Source organism: Sparassis crispa (assembly GCF_003851025.1).
Source record: "Sparassis crispa DNA, contig_000014F, whole genome shotgun sequence".
Classification (NCBI taxonomy): Eukaryota; Fungi; Basidiomycota; class Agaricomycetes; order Polyporales; family Sparassidaceae; genus Sparassis; species Sparassis crispa.
The window spans coordinates 153,616-180,982 of NW_020939761.1; the positions used below are offsets into that span (position 1 = coordinate 153,616).

The 27,367-nt window shown below is 49.7% G+C and overlaps 9 protein-coding genes across 9 annotated transcripts; 3 read left to right on the forward strand and 6 right to left on the reverse strand.

The window, feature by feature from the left end:
- Positions 1-1,538: 1,538 nt before the first annotated feature.
- On the forward strand, positions 1,539-2,438 carry SCP_1500430 (hypothetical protein; the record flags this gene model as incomplete). The annotated part of the gene is made up of 2 exons (XM_027764153.1): positions 1,539-1,689; positions 1,756-2,438. 2 exons carry the CDS (start codon positions 1,539-1,541, stop codon positions 2,436-2,438), a joined length of 834 nt encoding a protein of 277 aa, XP_027619954.1.
- Positions 2,439-3,814: 1,376 nt separating this feature from the next.
- SCP_1500440 (hypothetical protein) lies at positions 3,815-4,373 on the reverse strand (the record flags this gene model as incomplete). The annotated part of the gene is made up of 4 exons (XM_027764154.1): positions 3,815-4,026; positions 4,081-4,143; positions 4,231-4,294; positions 4,362-4,373. 4 exons carry the CDS (start codon positions 4,371-4,373, stop codon positions 3,815-3,817), a joined length of 351 nt encoding a protein of 116 aa, XP_027619955.1.
- A 3,332-nt stretch (positions 4,374-7,705) lies between these two features.
- Positions 7,706-7,985, forward strand: SCP_1500450 (hypothetical protein; the record flags this gene model as incomplete). The annotated part of the gene is made up of 2 exons (XM_027764155.1): positions 7,706-7,830; positions 7,892-7,985. The coding sequence occupies 2 exons, from the start codon at positions 7,706-7,708 to the stop codon at positions 7,983-7,985; spliced, it is 219 nt and encodes a 72-aa protein (XP_027619956.1).
- Positions 7,986-10,086: 2,101 nt separating this feature from the next.
- SCP_1500460 (hypothetical protein) lies at positions 10,087-10,341 on the reverse strand (the record flags this gene model as incomplete). Its single annotated transcript, XM_027764156.1, has 1 exon — positions 10,087-10,341. One exon carries the CDS (start codon positions 10,339-10,341, stop codon positions 10,087-10,089), a length of 255 nt encoding a protein of 84 aa, XP_027619957.1.
- Positions 10,342-11,553: 1,212 nt separating this feature from the next.
- Positions 11,554-12,297, reverse strand: SCP_1500470 (hypothetical protein; the record flags this gene model as incomplete). The annotated part of the gene is made up of 1 exon (XM_027764157.1): positions 11,554-12,297. One exon carries the CDS (start codon positions 12,295-12,297, stop codon positions 11,554-11,556), a length of 744 nt encoding a protein of 247 aa, XP_027619958.1.
- A 356-nt stretch (positions 12,298-12,653) lies between these two features.
- SCP_1500480 (Transposon Tf2-9 polyprotein) lies at positions 12,654-16,289 on the reverse strand (the record flags this gene model as incomplete). Its single annotated transcript, XM_027764158.1, has 1 exon — positions 12,654-16,289. One exon carries the CDS (start codon positions 16,287-16,289, stop codon positions 12,654-12,656), a length of 3,636 nt encoding a protein of 1,211 aa, XP_027619959.1.
- Positions 16,290-16,516: 227 nt separating this feature from the next.
- On the reverse strand, positions 16,517-17,500 carry SCP_1500490 (hypothetical protein; the record flags this gene model as incomplete). Its single annotated transcript, XM_027764159.1, has 1 exon — positions 16,517-17,500. The coding sequence occupies one exon, from the start codon at positions 17,498-17,500 to the stop codon at positions 16,517-16,519; it is 984 nt and encodes a 327-aa protein (XP_027619960.1).
- Positions 17,501-18,871: 1,371 nt separating this feature from the next.
- On the reverse strand, positions 18,872-20,728 carry SCP_1500500 (hypothetical protein; the record flags this gene model as incomplete). Its single annotated transcript, XM_027764160.1, has 2 exons — positions 18,872-19,539; positions 19,600-20,728. 2 exons carry the CDS (start codon positions 20,726-20,728, stop codon positions 18,872-18,874), a joined length of 1,797 nt encoding a protein of 598 aa, XP_027619961.1.
- Positions 20,729-24,949: 4,221 nt separating this feature from the next.
- On the forward strand, positions 24,950-25,323 carry SCP_1500510 (hypothetical protein; the record flags this gene model as incomplete). Its single annotated transcript, XM_027764161.1, has 2 exons — positions 24,950-24,980; positions 25,091-25,323. The coding sequence occupies 2 exons, from the start codon at positions 24,950-24,952 to the stop codon at positions 25,321-25,323; spliced, it is 264 nt and encodes an 87-aa protein (XP_027619962.1).
- Between the last annotated feature and the right edge of the window lie 2,044 nt (positions 25,324-27,367).

A 27,367-nucleotide genomic window follows, 5' to 3' on the forward strand; every position in this document is an offset into this window, starting at 1 on the left:
ACCCTACGAATAGCTGCGGTAGATAGGTATATATGGACTGAGGAGCGGTACCCATAGCGACGGCTTTCTCGGTAGTTTTTTTTGGTCGGTACATATCGCTAACTCGTGTTCCTGTTGATTGTGATGCACTACTGTCTGGACCAGTTTGATGACGCAACACAACAGACGATTCAGCTATAGGGTTCGGTTATCAGCATGTCGCGGATTGGCCCATTTACTTCCGCTTCAATCTCGAGATGTTTCCACTAACCCCGATCCTGCTAACAATGGACCCGATCTCCGTGAACAGAGGGATCGAGGCGGGATGGATCAAAGGGACGCAAGATCTGTTCGAATGTGATGGAGGTAAGCATCAGCATAAGAACGACTGCAAGTGAGAATTCCACCCAAGTGTGCTACAGGGATAGCTGATGCAGGCGCAACCACGGGCCGTGAGCTTCACCGATGACACTAACCTTTCCAAATAGAGTCTTTTTGCGGCGCCTTCAGGCTCCCCGAGAAAGAATTTTTTTTGCTGATTCGGCCTTCCGATTGGCCGAAAACGGCCTGACGCCTCGTGGCATACACGTCTAAGCGTGCTATCCTGCCTGCAAGCTCAAGGTCGTTTCACCATGGAGATGATGGCGAATCACTGCCTGCGTCACGGTGACGCCGTTGATGGGTGTGTCGAAGACACAGACACACCAGGTGCAATAATATAGCTGCGCAACGCTGGGTTTTTGCGTGCGCTGAAGATAGCAAAACGTACCATGCGTGCTTCGGGGAAAGATGGGCGATCAGGAAATCGACAGCCTGACGGTGAACATTAGGTAGGCTGAATACTCGGCTCGTACCGTTGCAATTTCACAATAGATACATCCAACTTTGCACTGACTTTGCTGTGTCCTACGTGCCATTCGCTACAGTCTCGAATTCTTTGCAGTCGAAAAGACCAATCGACCTGAGCTGGCCAGGAAATATTGCTGGGTACCAGACGATGAGGCAAAAATATGCACCGAGTAGAGAGGCATTTGACATGGCGGTAGATCATGATAGAGTACACGCGCGTCACACGTGACAGTGCACACGATAATGCCATGACGGCCGAAGATAATCTGAGTGACTCGGACTTGCGTTCGTACCGCCTAGGAGCAAATATAGTACTCACCACTCTCGTGCTCTTCGCCATGATCGCACTGTCTGTAGCCACCAATGCACACAAACATGCTTCGAACGAACGACCTCAACCACTTCATGAAATGATTAAAAACAGGGCACCTAGTTAGTACCTCCACCCTCTCCTCCCTGCTGTTATCCATTAACATGTCGCAATCGCTTCAGCACTGGAACAATCTTGCCTTAACTCTTGCGCGTTCGGATAACGATCCACTAGCAAGAGACGATAGGATCCCTTGCGGCTCTGGCCCGAGTCAATCGATTCCCTACACGCCCGTCGACCGACGAGGGTACGTTCAGGCCGCGCTTTTCAACAATGTCACTGATCATTATGATATCGCTTGTACAGTCATGGGACATCGTTGATAGATGCTGCCGATTCAATGGACAATAATGACCCCCTTGTGAATGATCCCAGCTTTGATTGGACGTTCTCCGGTATACCTAGCACTCCCGCTTACGAGACTTTCCAACCGCCGATACACTCCCTACCATTCAATCTGGATACGATGACTTTTCCTCGATCTTACAATGGTGTCGCAGAGCAACCGCTTGGACAATACTCTCTCCATATTCCTTCTTACAACCCACCTTACTCAGGGCCTTCCGAATCCGATCTCAACTCATTCGCTGTATCTACAAGTGATCATGACACCTTTCATGTGGGAGGAAGATATCTCCTTCAATCAAACTATCCATTGAGCCCTCGTTATCCACGGGCCGGTCAAGATATGAATATGAATGCACTTTCTGCGACTGCGGGCACTGGCGCGCCCCGTCCACATGCGGTTGATTATCAATATCAGGCTGACATGCTACCAGTGAACCAAACAGTGCCTTCTGTCTACCTTCACGGGCGCTCCCCTTATCCACCAGTTCACGGTCGTCACCGCGCCCAACCGTACACACTCGAGCGCCCCCAGCCGACGGTGTTCGCATCAGATGTGGCCTGTCTTCTACCAATGCGCACGCGCTGCTTCTGGGGTGGAGAATGCGTGGTCCTGATGGATGACATCACGCGAGGCGGAATAGAGCGCCATGTTAAGGACATTCACTTCTGCGGCGTTTTGGACCGGCAGGCCCTGATTCTATGCGAGTGGTGCACCGATAGCGGGCGGTGCGGACACCGAATGGCGCAGGCAAACCTTGGAATACATATCGCAGCAATCCACTTGAGATCCACCGCGGTCGTATGTGATGGTTGCGGAAAGAAGTATTCCAGGAAGGATGTATGCCAGAAGCATAAGAAGGAGCGCTGCAAGGGCGTAGCCACCCCTCTCTAGCTTGGTGAGCAAATGATTCTTGCATGTCGTGTCTGCGTTCTCCTAATAATGTTTCTCGGCACGATCTCGCAAGACAGATATTGGTGTACTCTCTTCGATGACATGATTCTTATGGTCTACAGTTTGTTGTTAGTGCCCACACCTGTGCAGGTTCACCATATTTATTAACACACCCATCATAATTTATTCCGACGGTTCGCCCCTTATATTTTTACTTTTATCTCCGAACTATCTCATCATCTTGATTGTTCCATAGCATGCCACTGGCATGCACGGTTCTATTTATTCATTATTTTTGGTTCGCGCGACTACCCCTTTGGTTCGCCATCCACACGCATCATGATGTGCTCGCCATCTCACCTTACTCCATATCGTTGATCTCTATTATATTTGTTGGTTTCTCTCCGTCCTATCGTGCATCTTTCATGGTTTGTCTTTCACCGATGTAGCTTTATCTCCTGACGTCTTACTTCGTATTCCTGTAGGATCTCGCCCTCCGCCCATCACGAGCGACCGCATATATTGCTCTCGTAACCAATATCTTATACGAGTTATTAGAGACGTCGTCGGCAGGCAGATTTTCAGCGTCATTCCGAAACTCTGCTCTGCACCTCACCTGTCGCTGCATCTATAAACTGACTGGCTGTTAGCTCTTGACCGCGAACGTTGCCATCTTGATTATTGTTCGTTATGTACATCCTCCCTTCGCTCCTACCATACTGTAGCCCACAAAAACACTGCATGTCCGCATGTCGTCCGTACTGCCTTGGAAAAATGCACATCATTAAACACAGTTGGCACCACCAATTGAACGCGTTATCGGTGAACGAAATCGTGGAAACATGCCTGCGACGTCCCGGTTCATTCGCGGAGATAAAATTGTGATTGATTTACAGTCCTTAAAAGGTTAAACTTCACAAGATTCGAGCACGGTTGCGACCACGTTGACAGGATGCGTTGGATGTGGGTTGGAGACCACGGCAGGGCACCGGCGAACTACATCTTTCGGTCTTGCGTATAGCATGAACGTACGAATATATTGTATTCACCGAGGAAGCACACAACAAAAAGAGGCGACAATGTAGGGACAAAAAAGATTCGCGGGATTATTTGTTTCCAAGCTCGACGAAGTGTGCGGCATCTAGAGTAGATGCCTCTGTCCGTCATATTCCTGAAACCCACTGAGCGGAGTGCGATTTACCCCCGTGAAAGAGGCAGTACAGGGATATTGCCAAAGACTAGATCTGAGGTGAGACCATACGAGTACCTGGGAAACGAGGGATAGCAAACTGCTGAAGAAGTGTCGGGTCAGCGATATCTCAACGATTTGACACAAGTCGAGGATGACCACCGCGAACCAAAATGTTCCCGACGGTTCAGGACAGTTGAAGCTTGAACCCCAGGGGAGAGCGTGACGGAGAGGGCTGAGGTAGCGGGGTACGGCAGGGTACGGCGGGGTACGGCCGGGGTAAGGTCTGTGTGAGTGTTGACTGGCAATTACTGTTGCCAAGCACTACGGGGGCCTGTAAGCCTTGTCCGCACACAAAACCTTCGTGAGCGCGCCCTGCGGGGCCAAAAAAAGCTTGGTCTACACCGGAAATGAACGTGTGCTCAAAAGGTCATTACAAAGGTACAGACGTGCCTGGAACATTCGGACTCGATGTATAAAATGCATCAGAGATAAGGTCATGATCGCTGAGCAGTGCTGGTGCATTAGTCATCAGACTCGAGACATCCCGACCTCGGATAGGTGCGAACGCCAACTCGAACAGCGGGCAGAGTATCTGCGTACCTACGCAGGTCAGAACGACACCGACGGTAGCCAGTTGGTGACTTCTGTTGCTCTTCTGGAGTCTCTAATCGGACCTCATGCCGTTTAAGTATCTGTATGTTTTCCTGAGACCGAGAAAACAAAGGACTCACAGCCATAACCATTCGCTCCTACCGCGACGAAGGAAAGAAACAATCTAGGACAGACGCTGTCGCTCACCACAGCCATAGAAAGCATCACGAAGACTGTGAACGATTTCCGTCAAGGGGTAGAGGGGGCATCGACGATCTACGGACCGTCATCGAGAAGGACCTAGTAACGTTAGGGCGACGGCCTGCAGCGAAACGTTATAAGAGGAGTCTCACTGACAGGAGCCAAATGCTGAGAGAATGCGAGAGTACACACCATCGGTAGATGTCTTCCAATCGTAGTGAAAGCTCGGTTGCGACAAGCAGAGGTACTAGCAGGACACAGACATCAGGGGAGAATAATTTACTGAGGGGCGAGAGGGCTATGTTAAGATGAGGCGAGGCAACAGCATGGTAGGCGAAGGAGGGCCTGTCCTCACAGCCAAGGTCAACAGAACTGACCAAGGTTTTGGCGCCGGACCATGCTGTGCATTGACGCTCTGCGGCACAGATGCGGAGACAACGGCGCTCAGCAGGGAGATTATTTCTTTGATAACGGCGGATTCGCACTGCCAGTAAGTGAGGCTTTCCACCGAGGTTTTCCATGAGGAGCAGGTTGGGAATCTACGTCGTGACACATACTGTAGATGGTTGCAAGGCCTCGGCTGCGTTTATAATTATAATTGAGGTGGTGGTTCGATAGGGCATGGGCGCCTGCGTGAACATCAGCAAAAGTCAACTTTTGCTTACTGGTGTTATTCCCTTGATTAAGGAAAAATAAGGAGATCCCTTCTCCTATTCCTCCATTATTCACCCTTATCGGCTTTAATTGCCCAAATAAGAATGGAGACCTCCTTAATTAAGGAGATAAGGGAGCTAAATGGAGGTAAGCAAAAGTTGACTTTTGCTGATGAAGCCGACGGAATAAGGCTGGACATGTCGATGTAAGTACTGCTGTGTGAGTGGAGGTGTGCTGGTCCCTGACTTGGAATTGGATGCAATACCGCTGCTTTGAAATCACCGACTGCGCTAGAGGGATGCGCTTCATGCGACTCGCCATTCTGCAGGGATATTCCACGTACTTGGATTACGGAACGGAAGCAACGTGTGATATCCCACCCTGCTGTATTGAAATGTATTGAGGCCGTGTACCTTTGTCACAGTAGTCCTGTCTTTAGACACCACCCCATGATGGTCCATACAGCGCGACCAGCACACTAAATGGTGCCGATGAGGATCATAATCCCATCTATAGAACATCACTGGAAAGTTGAACGACTTCGCCGCATGCTGAACAGAAGAGGTCACTGTCATCGTGGGTGGAACTGGAGGGCGGATTAGGACTTGCCACAAAACATTATCCACCAAAACAAATAAACTGAAAGCCCGAAATAGATTCTGTGTAGCAGAGACCTAAGGCTACGTCCGCGTCACGCGATGAAGCCTTCTCATCCTCCCTGCGGAGGCGCAGTCGCCGAACGTTCGGAGAATTCGGAGGTTGAGTGTCACCAGCGGTAGTTAGAAATTGAAACACCGATCTAGGGATCGAAAACGCTACTGAGAGCAGTAGTGCGCGGGGAAATAGGTAGGTGTAAATTACATGGGCTAATTAGCAGGTGTAAATTACGGTTAATTTACTGTAAATTTCAAACGGGCCTGTGACACAGGGTAAAATAGGGTAAAATAGACTGATACTGTATGGGTTGCCATGAGTGTATGAACGGGCTATACATAGTCAGAAAGCAGACAGAACCGACGTGTACAAGAGAGAATTGATGACGATAAATAAGGCGACAAATCTCACCTGTCCAAATTGGGGAAGTGCATGAAGGCATGCCTCAAAGACATCATAGTTTACAGTGATAGATGGAAGAAGCCATGGATACATCAACAATACATCAACCCTCACTAGAAAGCGCAAAGCAATGTTTAGGTGGCCTTAGTGAACATCCTTTTGCTATTTTACACTGTAATTTACGCTACTTTACCAGCTAATTAGCGTCAAGTAGCCCAGGTGTAATTTACAGTAATTTACGTAGGTAAAATAGAGGCGTTGCACTGAGCCTGGGTAATTTACCGGTCAAATAGACTGTCAGACCTATTTCCCCGTGCACTAGAGAGCACACACCAACACCAGCGGAAACCACATTCAACTTGGCCGGGATCCTGATCGCAGATGCTAGAATCCATTCTTGTTTTTATCCAGCCAGGCACTTCAAAGGCCAGACACTTCAAATGCAAGCTATGTTCTTCTTAGTGTTGTTGAGGGCCTGGCTTGGCCTGAAAGCCCTGGCTTTGGCTTGGCTTTAGCAGGCTTGGGCTTCATCAAACTCCAAACTAGGCCTGATGGTAGGGCTTGGGCTTGGCTCAGGCTTGGCTTGGGCTTAAGCCAGGGCCTGCTGAAGAAAAAAAATATTTTGTATGTAGCTACTAGGTGACCTACTCAGATAGTTGATCAATAAGAAATTGACAGCTCAACTTGACTGGCAGCCTCTAGGATAGCATTATAGGTGAGTTGTGCCAGTCTATGAATGTTCATAAGGGTTTCAATATCATCATACCTTCATGAAGATACTCACCTTTGGGGGAAAAAAGAGCATATCACAGAAGGGGTTGTCATAGTGAAAGTGAGGAATTTTCTGGTATGCCCAGGAGTGCCAGCAAAGGTAGCAGTGAGGTGTGAATGAGGCCAGATGTTGGGTTAGGCAGTCCTGTATTTTTGCTGCACATAGCGCCGAAAGCCTCGGGCTCGCGGGCTCAGCTCGGGCTTGAGCATTCTCAAGCCAGGCCCAGCGGCAAGGCTGCCGGATGGCTTGGGCTGGGCTTGGCCGGGCTTTCTACGGCTCGGCTTGGCCTGGCTTGGGCTTAAAAGCCAAGCCACCAACAACACTAGTTCTTCTTCATCAAGGTCGGCACATGTAGCTCGATGTCGAGGGATTCATTTAGCAATCAGATAGCTCCAAGATAATTCATAGTATAACCCGTGTGAGCTGAACTCTGGAGGAAGATTGTGTGGCGCAGTGGGACTCGGAACAATTGTAGTCCGCCTTTCGCCGATCGATCTTGAATTCATTGGGATTTGTGTCACCGAGTCACGGTAATGTGTATGCTGCGCATGTAGTTCACTGGCCACCAACTTGCCTTTTCCTGGCATGCATTATATGTGTGATACCATGGAGCAGCACGCGCGCAATGAGTGCATCTTACGCCATCCTCAAATTACCCCGATAAAGTCCCAATGCCTCTTCACCATATCCTCACACCATCTCGTCCATCCCTCTCATACCGAACTTCTCAGCCATTTCTTACTATCATCCACTCATATCAAAATGTCAAGACCATCTCAGAGCTGGAATCATTACATCACAATGCATGCGAATGACATGACGGAGCATTCTCCCCTGCAAACGAGAGACTGCCGGTTTCTGTCAGAGGGTAGTCTGAATCAATCGGTCATACACTCTGTCTTCGACGCCTCTACTCCAGAAAGAGGGTAGGTTGTTGCTCATGTTCCAAGCTCATGTCACTGACCTGAGGTGATATATTCCCTCCAGTCACCAGGCATCCTTCGCAAGTGCTGCCAACTTCAACGGCAACAGCACCGTCAACCCTCCTGTGGACCCTTCTACCTTCAACTCGACGCACTAGCCTCCGCTGTCAATGCCTACGAATTAAGGGAAGCCATTAATTCCTCGTCTCATAAGTGTCACGGGGGCCAGTCGTGCCACCGTACATCCAGTTCGTCGTCATCTAGTGACTAGGCCTTCGCAAGGGCTCAAGTCAATCGTGAGGGGTCCGACCTCCAGTCACAGCGATGACCAGAGGTCGGCCCAGTGGAGTAGTCTTATGAACGCTTGGCCGCTGTCTGCGGACCAAGGTCGATCTGTCGCACAGATGTAGATGGTAAAACTGGTTGATGTGTAACCAGGACAAGATGGGGACTCCAGCTTGTCCTGTCAGTCTTATATACAAGTACAGGCGTCTGTCTACCTGTAATACTAGAACTACGATTGGTCCATCGGTATCAATACAAGGGCACAGGGTTCGTACACCTGTCCCACAGTCGTGAGAATGCTGAGTCAGTCATGACTCTGCGTGAGAGACAATCTGTCCATATGGAGATAAGGTCGTGCTGCAAAGACAAGGCAGCAGCGAGGTCGTCGTGCATCTAGCGCATGTATCAGGGTCTAGGGCCATGCCCATGAGGTTCGGTATCTGTATCGTAAGGGTAAGGCAAAGGTAAGGCAAACATGCCTTTGTCGCATGTGTGATAGGAAGCGCGTCCTAGGTCTGGATCTTGTACATGAGGTAAACATGCCTTGAGCACAAGGCGCATATCATCAGATGATCTGGTAGATCCGTGCCGGATAGATAAGGGCGATGACCATGATGACATCATGGTCATGTGGTCGGTGACGTCATTGTCACATGGTCAGTCTAGACTCTGTGACATCATTGTCACATGATCGGTAAAGGTAAAGGCGGAAGTCGTCCGCGCGTTCCTCAGAGAGGAGCTTTGTAACAATAAGTCCAACCGTCCCGCAGTTTATCCTACACATCTCTCGGACAGCAGCGTGTAAGAGGATCTGCCCCCTTGCCTTCCAATGATTGGTCATTCAATTCAATCCCCGATCCTCATTTTGTCCCAGTTCCTCAAGAGGGTGGCAGAAAATCTGTGCTCTACCTGACGTCGAAAAAGCCAAATAAGACCCTGGACAGAGACCCCACCCCCCCTTCCCGTGAGAAAGTACCATATATAGTAACATTAGTCAGCTATGTCAAGTACAGTCGACCAAGAATATTATTCAATAAATTTTAGAGCAGCAAGACAAACACGAGACAACATTACGGGCCTTGGCGATATCTCGTTGATGATCTGACGTGCATGTTCTCTCTGCACGTGTCGTCACAGAACCAATCCCCCAGCAGTGCAGAGACCATGTTCACACATTCGAAGTAGAACTATCAAGTAGATTAGCTCGGCCGCTGCTGCAGCAAGTAGTGCAGTCAAGAGAACACACATACCGAGCTATGACATCCAGGATTCTTGCACTGTATCATGTTTTCGCATGCCGGCTCTCTGCAGTCGCAGCAGAACACCCACTGGGATCCCGAAGCAAACTGATGCTGTATTTCCGGCAAATTCTCCTTGCCACACCCCACCCTTGTAGGTGCACCATTAATCAGATAGTGAAGAGATGAGGATGCAAGTTATTGCAAAGCATACAAAGTCAGGCAACTCACCTTCGATGTCGCAACTTTCTTTTTTTGTCATGAGAGCGCGGCAGCCACTGTACGCAGAGCGAGAGGACATCGAGGGACAGGAGGGGTTGAAAGTGGCTGCATGATTAAAGTATTCTTAACAATAGATGGACACACAGGAGCTCAGATAGATCCACAAGAGCAAGAACTGTCAGATTTGAGAGTCTACGGCGCGCGGATACCTGTAGAAACGTGCCGACAGCCACTTAGAGTAGTTCGGAGCACTTTGGGTTAAGGTACGAAAAGCCAATTAAGGACCCCGACACACCCTCCCCCCCCCACCTCCGGTCTCGGCATTCCCCGGTGCCACCCTCTTGCGGTTCCTTGCGCCAATTATGGTTCTCCTCATATAGGGCCAGGGGGCAACCAAACGGGAAATTATCGACCTCAACCCGAAAAAGTGAAGAGGAGGACCCCGTGCACCGGATCTCCTACCCCCCGAGCCCGATATGGAAATAGATGAGATAACGCGATAGATCTACTACTACTAAGTACCATACCTTGCCGCCTTCCTGCGAGGCTGTTTAACTACTGTCGACGGTGCTCTATTCCTCTTCTGCGCGAGCCCTTCGCGCATCTCTTCTATCACATCGGTATTCGGAATTTCATTTTCCAACCTCCACTCTTCAGTAACCTGCTCGTCAATCTCCATGAATGCTTCTTTGGCTCGTGAGATATGCATGTCCACGAGAAGTTGCGGGGCGATTGGTGGTAGCGTTCCGTCCTCTTTCGAGTGCTCCATAGTGATGTGGAACAGTGTGTTGTACTTCCATATGGTCCGAGGTTGACCTGATGCTGTGGGAGGACAGAGAGAGCAATGGATAGGGACATTGGTACAAGGTGAAGCCTTAGTGGATTTGATCGCAGCACCGTAGTTCATAGAAGTGTAGTGGTACCTACAACTTGAAGCAATGGAAAAGCTGTTCGCTTTTTTTGTGAGCTGAATGATACACCCATCGCGACCACAAAATCCGCACGGATCAATGCCGACCTGTGTAAACCATCGTTAGAGGAGACTCAGTTATTCGACAGCCAAATCCAAAAAACCTCTTGAAGTACGCGGTCGCCCTCATCAATGTCATGCATTGAGTACAGAATATGGTGGCCAACATGATTTCGCATCTTCGACAGTGGCATCTTCTCTGCACACAAGTAGCACACGACGAGTGTGTTGCCTGTTTTCTTCTCAACAGACAGGTGCGGTGGTATATTCAGTACCATGAAGTGGTTCTCTCCTGCCAAGAGGCACATGATACATCGATCAGATGTTACGCGGCAGCGAAACACGAGCGTCTAGTCGAGTCGTCACGAGACAAGGTCTTAGTCTAAGACACAAGTCCGTTCAAGTGACACTTCTGGCGATGTTCTCGCACTGAAGGTCGATCAGAGTTCGTTCTTATGACTCGTAGTAGCTGTCTGCTACTGACGGTCGATCTTAGTCAAAGGCAAGTGAAAAGCTGGTTTAATGGTAACCAGGTCGAGATGGGGATCAAGCTCGACAAGGTCGTTTACTTATACAAAAGGTATCCGCAGTACTACGCAGTAATGCGAGATCGTTCATTGGCTAGATAAGGTGAAACGATGTCTGGGCAAGGTAACAGCGAGGAAGTAATATGTATGAGAAAGCTGAGTAAGGTCGTGAGAGATAATCAGTACTAATGGGGATAACGAGTCGTGTATCAGAACGAGGTAAAGATGAGGCGTACATGCACGTCTTGCATGCGCGATAAGAAGAAGGTCCGGAGTTGGATCCGGTGTAACCCTAGACTAGGGGTTCTGGACATCTGGGTAAAGAATCGGAGGTTGCGCTCCAATGAGTCTCATGTTGGATCACGTGGTCTGGTAACGTAAAGGGAACAAGGAAAAGAAAAAGAAAAGACGCGCCACAAGTGGGGAGCGTTGTAACATCAGCTCCCGTCTAACGTTTCTTGTCCCACAAGAAATATTGTGATCTTCATCGTCGTCGGGGGCAGTCGCGGACATAATGATCTCCTCCACATCTGTAGCATGTCCGCCGGCTGGTTCGTGATCCTTGTTCGGGGATACGTCCATTCCTGTAGGGATGACTGCGACGCGAAGAAGTGGATGCAGTCGAGAAAGATGGTTGGGATAACGGAGATCGTCCACTGGGTACGTGCGAACGAGGAGGGCGAGGTCGAACGGGAATTGGTTCTGGCGACGAGCGAGGAGTGGATGCGGGTATTCCATTAGTGGTGTATCCGAGGATGTGTCCGATGTCTTCGTCCCCATGCTCCCTCCAAATCTCCTGTGCTGTACGAGTGACCGTACTGCGCATCAACGACCAGACTTGGTCGACTCTGGTCCGGGCTCTACTCATCCTTTCTTCTGCTGCGATGAGCTCTTGTCTGGCCGTCTGCATCCACTCGACCATTTCTAATGCTCGTTGCATGGAAACCACCGCTTGTCGATCTTGCGGGCGATTTCGTAAGGCGACGAGGATATCTGTGAAGTCGACAGGAACACGGATAGCCGAGACCAGACGTGTGGCAAATTCTTGTTCGTCCGATGCGTGACTGAGTTCGATAGAAGGTGAGGGCGATGAGGTGCGGATAAAGGGTGTCTGTGCTCGAGAGGGTACTCCATTGACAAGCGTAGGCGATGCGGGTATGCTCATAATTGTGGAGGCGACTTCAGCGAGTATATTGTGAACAAGGTCGTCTATAGCGGAAGTGGGCATGGATGATATGTCGTCTTCTCCCCCTTTTATACCTTTCGGTCGTTAAGGGGGTCGCGGTTATCTGTGATGTGAAATAGAATGTCGTGGATCCGGGTAATAATCAAATAGATGAAAATCCATTGGACGATAAAGAGTATTCCCACAGAGATAAGAGCTGCCTGATCAGTTCCAGGCATCGTTCTGATCACCCCAGCCGTTAGCGTGCGGGCTGTCTCGCGTGAAGAGTGTGTGTTCGATAAGTCGTCTGATAAGGATTCGGTGGATGATCCAAAGAAAGGCGAGGGTTGTGCAGTGAAGGACGATTAGGAAGATGATGAGGAAAGCCGTTGTGGTAGTCATTCCGGGTTTCTTCTCCTCTACTGGATTCCCCTGGTCCTTTTATATGCATCGAGGATTTGCTTGGCATTCTGTAAATTGTGGGTAGGTTCCCACGAGTTTTCTGCTGAAGAATATCCCTTCCACTTGACTAAGTACCTCAGATGACCTCGGTATGTCTTGTGATTCAGGATGGCTTCGACTTCGTACTCTTCTTCGTTATCAACGACATCAGGTGGTGGGTTCATGTAATTCGGACCATGTATGTCGTTTTCGCGATAAGGAGATAGAAGGGCGGCGTGGAATACGGAATGAACTCGCCAGGTCTTCGGGAGTTTGAGACGATAGTTGGCCGGTCCGATGACTTTGACAATTTCGAATGGCCCCTCACGCTTTGGTGCTATCTTGCGCGAGGCGTAATTGACCTTCAGGTTCCTCGAGTCTAGCCAGACCTTCTGTCCTAGTGTAAACTTCGGCGATCCTTGTCTGACTCGGTCCGCCATCTGTTGTCGGGCTAACTCGTGCATGGCTAGTGCTTCTAGTCTTATCTTCTGCAACATGTCAAGCCTAGATTCAACCGATGGAATGTTCGTGGATGGAAATACGGAAGGGAGTCCACGTGGTTCGTATCCCATCATGATGCGGAATGGGCTCATCTTCCGTGCTGAGTGTTCCCTTGTGTTATGACAAAACTCGAGGTCTGGCAGGCGGTCGGCCCATGTTTCAGGGTTGTTTCCGCAATAGAGTCGAAGATAGATTTCCAGCTCCTGGTTGACTCGCTCTGTTTCTCCGTCCGTCTGAGGGTGATAAGCTGTGCTCATTGATGATCTGATCTGGAGTAGTCGATTTAACTCTTGGAAGACCTTGGATGCGTATTGAGGTCCTCTATCCGAGATGATTCGGTCGGGTAATCCAAATCGCGAGTATACTTTGTCATGAAAAATCTTGGCTGTTCCTTCGGCTGTGATCGTTTTGAGGCAGGGCGTAAGAATCACCCCCTTCGTAAGGTCATGGTCTACCACGACCATAATTGAATCAAAACCATTGGAAATGGGAAGGTCGGTAATGAAATCGGTGGTGCAACAGGAAAATGGTAATGCGTGTGGGTCGGCAGGAATTGGTTCCAAAGGAATACGCGTTGGATGAGTGTTCGGTTTCATTTGTTGACAGGCGGCACAGCCTTCAACATAATTGTAGACAAATGTATACATGCCGGGCCACCAGAATTCACGACGTAACAGTTCAAGAGTATTGAACTTTCCAGGGTGACCCATGGCAGGGGAGTCGTGATGTAGTCGAACGAGGTCACGACGAAGAGTTTCGGATGGTGGAACGTAGATCTTTCCCTTGTAGAGGATGACACCATCGCGAACTTCCCAGTCAGAAAGCGATGATTTCATGGGGAATGGCCCTTTGTGCGCAATCGCTTCGAGGGCTTCGTGAACAATGAGGTCTTTTGCTGCGTGATTCCTGATTTCGTCAAATAATGTCGGGGAAATGGATCGCACAAACAGTGCATTGGGTAAAAGAACGCGATCTTCATTGTCACTTTCACTGTCATCGAGTCCGTTACGACGAGATAGTGCATCAGATTGGATCATCTGAGTGCCAGGGACATGGATGAGGTGAAGATCAAATTGTGATAATTTGAGACTCCATCGTGCTTGTCGGCGGTTTAACTTCTGAGCTGTACGGAAGTACGTGAGGTTCTTGTGATCACTGCGAACTTCGACGGGATGGGGAGAGCCTTCAAGATAATGGCGCCATTCAGCGAGGGCTCGAATGATTCCGAGGAGTTCGCGGTCGTAGATTTCATAGTTTCGTTCAGCTGGATTGAGCGTCTGTGAAATGTAGGCACAAGGATGGAGGTCTCCATTGATGTCGGCTTGGCGTAAAACTGCACCCGTAGCAAACTTGGAAGCGTCGGATTCAACAATAAAGGGTTTTGCCTTGTCAGGCAGTAACAGTACTGGAGCGGTACTGAATCGTTGTTTTAACGTGTCGAAAGCTGTCTGACATTCTGTCGTCCATTCAAAAGGTGGAGATCCAGCGGCAGTGCGCGTAAGATTCGTCAATGGTTTGGCAATATCCGAGAAGTTGGCAATAAACTTCCGATAGAAGTTTCCAAACCCTAGGAAAGAGCGAACACCTTTTACCGTGCTTGGTTCAGGCCATTCTGCAATTCCTTTAAGTTTGATAGGGTCCATGCCAATGTAGTTTTCTCGAATGATCATGCCTAGGAATTCGACTTCTTTAACATCAAAGAAACACTTTTCCGGTTTAAGGAATAAGTCGTTGTCTTCGAGTCGTTGGAGTACGCGTCGGGTTCGAACGTGATGTTCTTCCAAATCGTTTGAGAAGATGAGGATATCATCCATGTAAATGACTATCCATCCCTCATCGATCATGTCCTTGAAGAGTGCGTTCATCATCATTTGGAAAGTCGCCGGGGAGTTGCAGAGTCCAAAGAACATGACCATAGGTTCAAAAAGTCCGCGATTTGTCTTAAATGCGCCCTTCCATTGGTCACCATCTTTGATTCTGACATTGTTATATCCGGAGCGTAAATCCATTTTCGTAAAGATCGATGCGCCTTTGAATTGATCCATAAGGTCAGAGATGAGCGGAAGAGGATAGGCGTTCTTCACCGTCCCTTCATTCAGGTATCGGTAATCCTGACAAGGACGTAGTGCTCCGTCTTTCTTTCCTACGAAGAAAAATGGTGAAGCCATGGGAGATTTCGACGGTCGGATGTATCCTTTTCGCAGATTTTCTTCCAGGAAGTCATCCATCGCTCCTTGTTCTTTGAGCGATAACGGATAGACTTTACAGTCGCGTGGAATAAAATCGGGTTTCAAGTCAATGGCGTGGTCCCAGGGCCTGGTTTCTGGAAAGCGTTCAGCTGCTTTCTTTTCAAAGACGGACTTCAAATCGTGGAGGTAGTTGGGGACCAACTCCTCGACGGTTTTGGGTTTGTCTACAGCTGATGCTTCTTTGTGTGCCTGTTGTGCCAATTCTTGTGATTTACCGGATGGTTTGTAAAAGACCGTATTCTGTGCGTTACAGAATAATGGGGATCGAGTACTGTGTGTCATTCTTCCAATGGCGGGGCCTCTTCGTATGGTGAAGACCGCGGTTTCAGTCTCTTCATTCGTCAAAGGTGACTCCTTCCTGATGGGTTCAAATATCCCAATGACCGGCTCTCCTGTGATATAGGATATAACTAGATCGTCGTCACCTAGCTGATCCATAGGGGATTCTGATGGTAGGTCATCTAGTTCGGTATCATTCCGCACTGCGGGTAACTCGCCACGCTCAGTGTTATCGGTCATGATTTCTCTGATAGATTCCGAATGCCCAAACGAGGTAGGGGAAGTTTCGGTGATGATTAGCTCTGGGAGTGCATCTTCCTTGAAAATCGAAACTTCTTTATCTGGTGCATCTTCGACGGTGGGTTTCGGTGGCCATTTGGCATCTTTACCAAACCAAAAGTCACCAGTTTCCCAGTTGATCATCGGATTGAGGCGTTTAAGCCACGGCATGCCGAGAAGTATGTTTTCTTTGCCAATGCCGGTCAAGAGGAAGCGAGTAAGCGTCTTCCTTCCTCCGATTTTCATCATCTTCCAGGTGCAATGAGTAATGGTACCCATTTGATTTGGTGTGCCATCTGCATTCATGACTGTAATCGGTTTCGGTAATTCCCATCTGATGAAATCATTTTCTTCCGCAAAACGAATGTTCATGAACGTTTCAGCTGCACCGGAATCGATTAAGGCTTCTGTTGTAACGTCTTCCTTCTCTCCCAACGAAATATTCACAGTGATTGAATTTCCGCTAGTGTTACAAATAACGAGGGGAGATACGGTAAGATGCGACGGTCCATGCATTACTAGTGGCCGTCGTCTCAAAAACCCAATTGGGTTCGTTCTTCGTCAGTCATGTCGTTGAAGACGTTTCGCACATAGGCGATCTGTTCCTCTCTGGTTTCTTCCTTCGACGTCTCCTTCTTCTGTGCGAGGTCTTCTCGCATCTTCTTGATCCATGTGATCGTGTCTGTGTCTAACCCGGGCTGTATCGTTCTAGCACGGGTGAAACTTCCAGACTGGGGGTGAAATTGTCTGTCGTTGGCTATATGGCCCTTCTTTCCGCATAGGAAACATAGTCCTTCTTTCATTCTCTTCTGTCGCTCGTCTGGGGATAAGCGCGAGATATTGACACGATCAACATCCATCGCGTTTGGATCCTTTGCAGAAGCCGAGTAGTAGGGACGATGGACAGATCGGCCCTTTCCTCGCGTCGTCGTAGTGGCTCCTCGCTTGAAGATCTGAGCAGATCTCCATTGGTTATCAAACCGCGAGGCGTATTCGTACCACTTGTCAAGTGTCTTGGGCATGCTTTCCATCCCATATATCCTTTGTCTGAGTGGGTCGTTAAGTCCCCACTTGAAATACTCGATATTTCCGGCATCTTCTAGTTTCGCCTTGGATTCAAGCGATCGGAATTCGGCAATGTAGTCGTCCGCAGTACGAGTTCCTTGCTTGATGTTACGCAGCAAGGTACGAGCAGTTTCTTCAATATTTTCATCGCCAAATGCTTTGTTCACACTTGCAATGAAGTCTCTCCAACTCCCATAAGAAAGGAAGTCATCATTGGTGAGTTCCGTTTCTATGAAGCTCTGTGCCCATGATCCTGCTGTTCCTCCTTGCATGTGCGATAGCACGAATGCGATCTTCTGATTGTCCTCCTGGTAGACATGGCTATTTCCGGCCATGTAATTCTTGCATTGGTTTATAAATTCCCTAAGCTTCGAACGGTCTGAACCGTTGAAGATCTCGGGTTTTCTAAAACCAAGTTCCTTCTGGCTGACATGGTGACGTCCTTCATCCATGGTAACTGTAGCCATCGGTGGTATGTAATCGGATATGATTGGTGCAAGAATCGGTTGGGGTACGGGATCCTGGACAGGGAGGTTCCAAGGGGCGTCTGGTCTTTCTCCTGGATAAGAGATAGGTATGCCGCTGTCTGCGATGTGTGATAGTACGAGCCCTCCAACGTTATGGGGTAGGCCTGCTTCGTAGTCACCACTTGGGTGATCAATGTGTTGATCTGGTCTGATGAGTAAAGGTCGTCCGTTTAAAACGTGTACGTTCCTCTGTGCGTCCCACTCTGCCTGAGATGGGAGGAGATCGATGTATTGCTTGGGAAGAGCAGTCGGGTTGATAAAGTTCAGATCCAGCGTGGATAAATTCCCCTGTGTGGCCTACGTCTACACGTAGACTGCACACCGTCCTTAACTAAGTGGGTTCGTTCGTCGTCGGCTAACAAGCCCGTAGAGTGTCTTCTGTCTTCAAACTGGTACACCTATTTGCTGATTGCTCGAGTGATTACCTCAGCCTCCTCGGCCTATTGGTCTCTCGGACAGACCCCTCTCCGAAGATGAGTGATCAGTCTATCCCTTCAGCTACCTCGATTACAGAGTAATCTCAAACGGTGCTTTAGCAATCGAATCGGGTGTATCGTTCAGTCTTCAAGGTTCGGTCCGGTCGGTAGTTCGTTGTTAGACTCTAGGAAGTCACAGAGAGTAATAAGATCTCGACCTAATGTTACGCGGCAGCGAAACACGAGCGTCTAGTCGAGTCGTCACGAGACAAGGTCTTAGTCTAAGACACAAGTCCGTTCAAGTGACACTTCTGGCGATGTTCTCGCACTGAAGGTCGATCAGAGTTCGTTCTTATGACTCGTAGTAGCTGTCTGCTACTGACGGTCGATCTTAGTCAAAGGCAAGTGAAAAGCTGGTTTAATGGTAACCAGGTCGAGATGGGGATCAAGCTCGACAAGGTCGTTTACTTATACAAAAGGTATCCGCAGTACTACGCAGTAATGCGAGATCGTTCATTGGCTAGATAAGGTGAAACGATGTCTGGGCAAGGTAACAGCGAGGAAGTAATATGTATGAGAAAGCTGAGTAAGGTCGTGAGAGATAATCAGTACTAATGGGGATAACGAGTCGTGTATCAGAACGAGGTAAAGATGAGGCGTACATGCACGTCTTGCATGCGCGATAAGAAGAAGGTCCGGAGTTGGATCCGGTGTAACCCTAGACTAGGGGTTCTGGACATCTGGGTAAAGAATCGGAGGTTGCGCTCCAATGAGTCTCATGTTGGATCACGTGGTCTGGTAACGTAAAGGGAACAAGGAAAAGAAAAAGAAAAGACGCGCCACAAGTGGGGAGCGTTGTAACATCAGATACACAGCAAGTTCAAGTATTCGACGAGAACCCACGATCTCTGCCCTTGTATGGCATGCTTGCACTCTCGACAGATGGTAGTAAGTCTACATTCCTGATAACTTCTTCAGTATCAGGACTCAACCATTCCCATGCATAGTTCAAAATTTCGTTGAGTTGCGCATCCTGTAAGGACCAAGTCATCCGCTGCAACTTCCTGCCTGAGTATGGGCCCGATTGCGGTTGAGGCTCGAGAATGGTGCACGGCAGTTCGAACATGTCGCCATCATCATCGCTGTCGTCATCGTCATCAGCGGCAGCAGCGGCTACTTCCAAGGGTTTAAATGGAACCACAGAGGGTCCGAGAGGATGGACGAGGAAGGCGGGGATGGTGAGGATATGCTGGTTGTGAGTGGATCGTTCACTTTGGCTCCTTGCCCCGAAGCGAATATATTGATGTGTCCAGAACCAGTGGTCAGAATTGTCGCCTTGTGGAGATCCCTGTGGAACCAGCTCAAGGAGTTGTGCAGTAACATGGAGGTCCGAGTCGCGTTTCTCGAGGTCCTCCAATTTCACAGCGGTGAGTCGGCCTTTATCAGTCCCTCTTTCAAAACCTGTGATCTCGAGAACACCGAGACAGATATTTTGGCCGACACGCACCAAACAGGCCGCGATGTCGCCGAACTTCACAATGTCATCCCCTTAGAGATCCGCTGAATCCCAGTTGTCAGTGCCACGGAGGTCTTCGATGGTGACTCCACGTGCTCGGAGGGTTCTCATTGTGACTTTGCGAGAACGATTGGATGTGAGTAGCGATGTGACAACGGATGACTTCAGGTATGTCTTCCCCTCGATCAATAAAAACTGATCCGAATGAAAGGAAGGCTTATCGGTGCCAGAGTCATCCTCTGTATCGGGCATAAAGTCGTCCAGATCCATGCCCTCAGGTACGTCATCAAATGTCTCTGAATCATCCACGGCTTCTCGCCGATCGTCACTGTCGCCCGCCGTGTCTGTGGAATGAGACCCAGGAGTGACGTTCATCGGGACTGGAACTGTTGACCCTTCAACCGGGTTCTCAGTTCGAGCATCATCGGGGTCATATTTGACCCCAACGTAACTGCCTGATGGTCGCAGGAGGTCGTATCCTTCGCGCCCGAAGAGTGCGTCAAAGTCGACGCATGCTTCGGGTCCAAAATACTCCCGCAGTATGTTATTAGCTTCAACCCGTCCCTTTCTCCACTCTGAGGCAACTTCTGCATGCCCAACTTTGACGTCTCCAGTCCAGGACTTTGGATTTACATGGTCCACACCCATGGCGTCCTTCAGATTCAAGCATCTGTGGCCGCGATCCAAATCTTGATTGCGCTCAAAAATGTAGCTGAGGAGCGCACTAATACTTAACTTGTCACAAAGCTGACAGACATCGAAGTTGCGGCTATGGTCCTGTGTCCGACAGTCACTGAATAAAGCCTCAAGTCGGTCAGTTCCTTCTAGGATGATGTAGAACAGGATGTTCTCGTCAATAAGCTGTAATCGAAGGATACAGAAAATGAGGTTCTTGATGATCGCTTGAGAGTCTGCATACAGTGCACCGGTGGTAAATGATGTACCATGTTTGATCCACATTGCGGCAAGAAGGTGAGCATATGTTACCAGTGACCTGATTTGTTCCGCAAGGCTGAGACTGGTGGAGATGAATGGGAGAACAAAGCACCCGAGTAACCGTGCAAGAAAAGTGAGCATGTGCCGGCGGTGAGCTTCGGAAGGGAGAGTTGGTGGTTGCTCATGATCCTTGAGCTTGAGAAGCTCTTGAATCAAATTCACAGCTTTCAGGACATTCTGTTTATCAGCAGGATCCAAAAGTTGGTGTGCCTTCTCAGCCGTCATACCCGGCAGTGTCTGCAAATGCTGAAATATATCTTGTCGGGTAATATTTGTGTCATGAATCAATATTCCTTGTGGATTGCGTAGAAGGGTTGCAAAACCTACGCCACAATATGAGCCGGAGTGCAAGAGAGCAACAACAAGCCACGTACGTTTTATAACATGCTTAGGATCACATGTAGCAACAATGCCATCGGGCCCAGTCCGGCAGTTCAATCCAATTAGTTGAACCAGTCTGCGGCCAAGGTCCGAGCACCGATTTACAGGTTCAGTCATACACAGCATGAACTTGGCGACACGGAATGAGGATTCACCATCACTGGCAAGTGACCAAATGGGTCCGTGAGTCTTCTCGCCATATGGATTGCTTCTTCCAAGTGTCAAGAACAGTATGCAGCCATGCCGCCAGGTTCTCTCCCGTCTCAGTTTTGCATGAGGGGGATACAAGCAGCGGTGTGGGGTTATAGTAATCTGTTCGAGCATATGGTGCAATCGCCGCCACTGTGCCGTCCTTGCCATAACAACAAGTCGGTGATGTGCCATGCAGTGCAGCCTCGACATTCTGGATATCCTCAAGACTGGTCACACGCGTCCCGACGGCATGTGCATGTTCACGGCAGAGTCCAACTATGCAGTTTCTATCGGGCAGGTACCGACACCTTTCCTCGAGGGCAACTCCATCAATCATCAGAACTTGGCCAGCTAGCTCCCCTGACGTGAATACCTGCGCAGGACGCTTCTGCACAGGATCAAATAATGCGTCAATATTTGCACTAATCTCCTGGTGCACGGGTATCCCGACGCAAGGATGTAGGCGGGGCACCTTTCGGCTTCGTTGAACAGTGGATGCCGACGGGAGACCATGGGACTTGTGAAGTGCATACAGGAGACGTGGTCCACCAAGTGCCTTCACAAGAAATGCAATTTCTACCTCTCGATCTTCGAACTTGCCGCCAGGTGCTCGAAGGCTGGCAATGGAACGCTGGAGTTGACTAAGAACAGCACGTGGACCAGACCCTTTGCGTAAGGCCACGGACAGTATGTGATGCAAACGCTTCAACTGATGGTTTGAGAGAAACATCATTAGACGCTGATATTCATTTGTCTTCTTGCGAAGAGTTGACAGCTTCCGATCAGCATTTCGCATCTTATAAGAGACTCGATGATTCACAAATCAGACAATAGAGTGATGCAGAACACACCTTCAGCCGTAGCTGTCGATACTGACCCGTGATTTTTGTGCAGATGGCATTCAGCTGCTTATGAGTCAAGTAAGACCAGGGTGTATGATCCTGAACCTCCGTAGCTCTATCGAGGAACTTCTTGAAAAGTGGTAGATGAGGGATGCCTCGGCATGAATCGCAAGACAGATCCTGGCCCGATGCAAATATCGCGCAAAAAGTGGATCGCAATCTCAGCCACTCGCGATTCTCGATCCCTACTGGCTCCCATGGATATGTACGGGCTTCATGCTGCTGGTACGGATATGTGTCCCACACAGAACCGGCTGTCCACTGCACGAGGATGCCTGTACATTCTTGTAGCATAGGTGTCATTACTTCTGGGGATGATGAGCGTGAATCAGCAAATTCTTGAGACCTGTCACCAATATTGAGTGATAGGCTACCGAGGGGGCTTAATCGTTCGGGAGACGGGGAATGGGAGAGGCGATAATAAGATCCACGGTGACTTAATGGTGGGGGGGCCTCTTGTGACATGGCAGTTGCAGGCCGAGATGCAATCCGCACACCCGATGGTGATGCGACAGCAGAACAGGTGAGAGATGTCGACGAAGATGATGACTGAGAAGGTAGCGCAGTGCTGTCTGACCGCCATGTTGCAGACTCAGCACTCGCTGGGAGTATGGCCCTGACTTCTTCCCGTAACCTCTCTCTCGTCCTAACCCTCTGATTCTTCTCGCAAGTCTTTGAACCACGATGATCGTCAAGTGACCGCGGATGGCCATTCTTCGTGAGTACAATGACTGCATCGCACAAGTCACAGATTGCTTCATACTTCCCAGATGATGAATTGTAATGTGCCCATGCTTGTTCACCGGTTCTGAGCGCGAGTAGTATGGGTGGATATCCAGGATTCAGGACGGAAATGCCTGACATTTGCATTGGAAGATATGAAGGAAAGAGATGCACGGTGTCATGTTCTTTATCTTATCTCATCGGGTCCAAAGCCTGAACGCCACTGCCCTCGACGACGGCTGTGAACTCGAACAGTGGAGAAATATCTCAAAGTTTTGCCGGAGGTACTGTATACACATGTGAAGAACATATCCCGAGATTCCGAGCGCACAAAGTGGCCCAGGTGATGTGTAGTCAGAAAGTTGAGCGAAAGTGCTTGAAAAAGATAGAAATGGACCCCGTACACCAGTGGAGGGACAACAACCACAGGGGTTGGAGTCACGGAAAGTCCCGGTGGGTGCCCCCTGTATAGGGCTGCTCAATTCTTCTGGTTCATTTCGAGCGGGTTCATTTGGCCTGAGCCTCGAGGCAGGCCGAGAGATCCGAGACCATGCCGAGGGATGCCACGAGATCTGCCGATGTGGAGTGCTCCGGCTTGCCGGGCAGTAGAGACAGTAGAATAGTTTGCTTGAAAGTCTATACTTTATTCTGAGAAGATTCTGAGGAAGTAGTCTTCAAAATCACATTTCTTTAGATGCAACAGAGCCACAAGAAAATGCCTAAATTCTGAGAGGTGACCAGCAACCCGGAGCACTCCAGATCGGCAGATCCCATGGCATGTCTCGGCCTGCCTCGAGGCTCAGGCCAAATGAACCCGCTCGAAATGAACCAGAAGAATTGAGCAGCCCTTATGGGACACGATATCCCTCCATTGATGCTTCCACTCGACCCTTCTCACGCACCGGACGCGTGGATATCGCAGACTCCTTGCGTTGATTTAGCTCCCGTGTCGTTTGCGAATGCATCATTAGGCGCGCCAGTGGCACTATCTCGAGCTCAACAAGCTCCTTGGTCGGTCTCCTCCGCAACCCTCTCCACATCTCGTCACAGACTCCCATCTCACGATCAGAATACCGCAGTGGCTCTACGCGGACAACGCCAAGATCTACGCGTCAAGAAACCATCTTCGCACCCTCTTACATTCCGCCGGAAGGAGAAGGCGCCTCCCTCTCTGAACGAGGCTGTTTATCCGCCTGTGCTTACACGTTGCCTCTGGGGGAAGTGCGACGTCTGGTTGGACGATATTTCCCCCGGCGGTATAGAATGTCATATTCAAGCGAAACACATCAACGGAGACTGGGTTCGGAAGCATCCTGGGGAGTGCAGGTGCAATACAGGGCAAGGGTTATGCAGATGTCCGATGGTGCAGGGCAGCTATGGCAAGCACGTAGCATCGTTTCATTTGCAGTCTACAACCGCGACGTGCGAAGAATGCGGAAAGATTTATTCTAGGTCCGATGTGCTTCAGAAGCACAAGGCTGTAAGGGCGTCGTTGGTGGTTTATGGGCCTAGTAAGCACTTATTTCTTAGAGCTCCTCCTTTCCACTAACCTCATTGCTAAGGTTCCGTGTCTTCGGCATACCTATATCACCAACGTGTCGCATCCTGCAATTTCCTAGTCAGATACAACAAAATCTATGTCTCCTAAAATGCAACTATACATCTATTTGCAGTGCCGGGACACTGCGCTATCTGTCTGAAGGTCGCTCCGGTCGTCCTTCTGTACAGTCACATGAAGTTCTCCCTGCGTGGCAGTGGCTCTGCAACTTGATTGTTTCACATGCTCCTTGCCATTGGTCCATCGACCCCGATATCCTGTTCAGTGTGACGTCGACGAAAGTTGGTTCAGATGCTTACTTACAATTTTACTTCCCATGGTTCGCCGTTCATAAAATTATATTTCTTCATTATCTGTTGCATCTTTCTCCTCTACGCCGCACCCCCTCGCTTCTCGGTGCACCATTCATTAAATTACCTATTCGTACATCTTCTCACTTCCTAAGGTCCACCCGCCCATATCTATCTACGCATGAAGCCTTCTCGTTACCACAGGTGCATGTTTCATACATATGATATGTGTCCCGCGCAATTAATGTGTTCAACTTCAACGCTGTCGTTATCCGCGCTCAGACCCTTCTGTTCAATTTCTGTATGCCATTGTGCGATTCGTGCCGTTCTCGAAGTAGCTGCTCCATCGATAACGTTTCAAATCTCTGCCTTCCGTCGCATTCGTTGGTGCATCCACGCAATGCCAGTTTCCTCTTCACCGCAGTATCTCGGTACGTCCCATCTTCACTAGCGGCTGCCAGGCCACGGCACTGCCGTTTGGATGCTGCCACTCACACTTCACCCTACCATAAACATCTTGCTGAACAATTCAATTTTACAGCGCAATATTCTGGATTAAATTTTCGTGGCCGCGTGTTCCCCACGTTGCCTTCCGAACATGAGTCCAAAGAAGCGCGATCTGCATTGCGAAATGAACGTGGGCAAGACAGGCTTGTCTTCGCGGAGGCTAAAGTATCGACAAGACACGCGGGTTCAATGAGGCGGAGATGCGATCCCGATGGGTTCGTGGTGCCCGAAGAATGTAGGTGCAAGATCCTGGAGGCGCCTCACTAGCGGACAGGTGCGGATATCTTCCAGAACGGCGAGGTGGAGAGTTGGACAATTGGAAAGGTGCAGCGAGTGACATTCTGTCGCCCTTCTGGAGCATCTGTGGGACAATATAATGTTTCAGGTCAGTATCTACTCGACACAAAAACGAATGGACACGCGTAGCATTTAACACACCAAGAAGGGGCACACCAAGAAGGGTCCATGTAGCGGGGGTCCATTCTAGCCTCGACCATGATGATCTTGAGGTGCTTCCACTAGCCGCGATCCTGGAAAGTGCTGCATGGATTATAAGTAAGCGCGAGCGATCTTTGTGAAAGGCTCAGCGTCGCGATGTCGGTGATCTGCGCCACGGACCGGAGCCGAGGCAGTGAGCGGGACCTAAGGGTTAGGTGACGGCCTGCAGCACGACCAGATTAGAGCACGAAAATCGGTCTTATCCAAGAGAAGACGATCTGACAGTATGCGCCGTGGGCAGACCTACATGCTGGAGGGCCGGTAGCGTAGGATAGAGCTCAAGACAGCGGGTGCTATATGGAAGAGCGAACAGGAGGTGCTGTGTGCTGCGGATGATGGAGGACAGCATCGTTGACGGACGAGGGAAAGGACAGGGTGCGGGCGCTCGCGCCCGCCCGAACCACAGAATTGATCGGCGCCTATAGACCACATAAGGCTCGACAACGGCGGTCAGCAGGGGACCTTCCAGGAGGGTTTCACAACACCGGGAGGCTCTCCGCTCTCTGATACATACCGTCCACCTGTGGCGAGATCTCTGCCACTGCGCACGGAACGACTGCGGCTGTGTCTCTCGAGTCGACGGGGAAATATCGCATGCGCGATGCCCATGGGGTGAGGCTGGGCCTATCAGTGGTGGGTAACGGCGCTGTGTAGGTGGCTGCATACTTCCACTGGCTAGAGGACCGGGCCATTACGTGACTAACCGTCTCACTGCATGAAGAAATACGGTCAATCGGATTGGCCGTTCTTGACGAATTCGTCGCGCACTTGTCACAGCTTTCTTGCCTTGAGAAACGACTGGCGTACCTTGACTCATGGCTTGATGGTTTGTGACCTGGGGCTATACATAATGACTCTAGCGTGAACATGGCCGGAGAGCCGTGCAAATTTGAAGCATGCTCCGGGTCACCTCATCACAGAAAAAGGCAGGGCAGGTGGTTACTTCACGAGCGAATATATCCACCAAGGAACAGGTTGTTTGGGATCGATCCGGGGGCAATGCATGCGGAGGCGCGAGAATCCGCGAACAGGCCACCTCGATGCAGAAACCATCATTGGGCGCACGCCTACGTTGTGAAAAATTGGCCCACCGCCGCATCAGGGTATGTCACAATTACCACGGAGCCCTCGGGCGGACGGGTTCCTCTACGGTCGGGTCCGTGGCTAATCTTGTTCGATGAGAGAGCACTTCTATTCTGCCTTCATTTGACAAAGAACTTACGTTAATAGTTTTAAGCCCAAAATATCAACTCAATGGTCCTTCACCTCGTAAAAAATGTTAGGAATCAACTTGCACTGAGGCAGGGTTTTGCGTCTGTGTGTGAAGCTGTTATGAGTTTAATAGCTCGTTATTGGAATCCAGCAATGGAGAAGAGAAAGAGAGGAGCTCTTGTAGCTCATAGCTATAGCTCATCCTTGGTATACTATGAATGCCTTGAACAAACGGCTGAAGAGAAGCTCGGAGTATATGTGCAGTCGGGACCATCCCTAGGCCAGTCTTCGATCATGCAAAATCAAATAAAGATTACAGAGCTCTCATCTCCGGTTTTCGGTCTCGATGTAGGTGTATCGGAAAAAAAATGGCACGCTACGGAGTGCCGATCGTGACAATGGCAGTGTGGGAACATCCTCGGGAAGTTGGGCCGGTGATCTGATCGATCTTAAGCCCGCTTGTTTTGCCACCTGTCTGCTGCCCAAGCAGCTGGTATCGCCAGGCGGCTGCTTGGTGTTGCTCATGTGTAATACGGTGCCGCAGCACATGCTCATCGCTCACCAGTTGCAACCCTCTGACCAACTCGCAATAAAAGCTCTC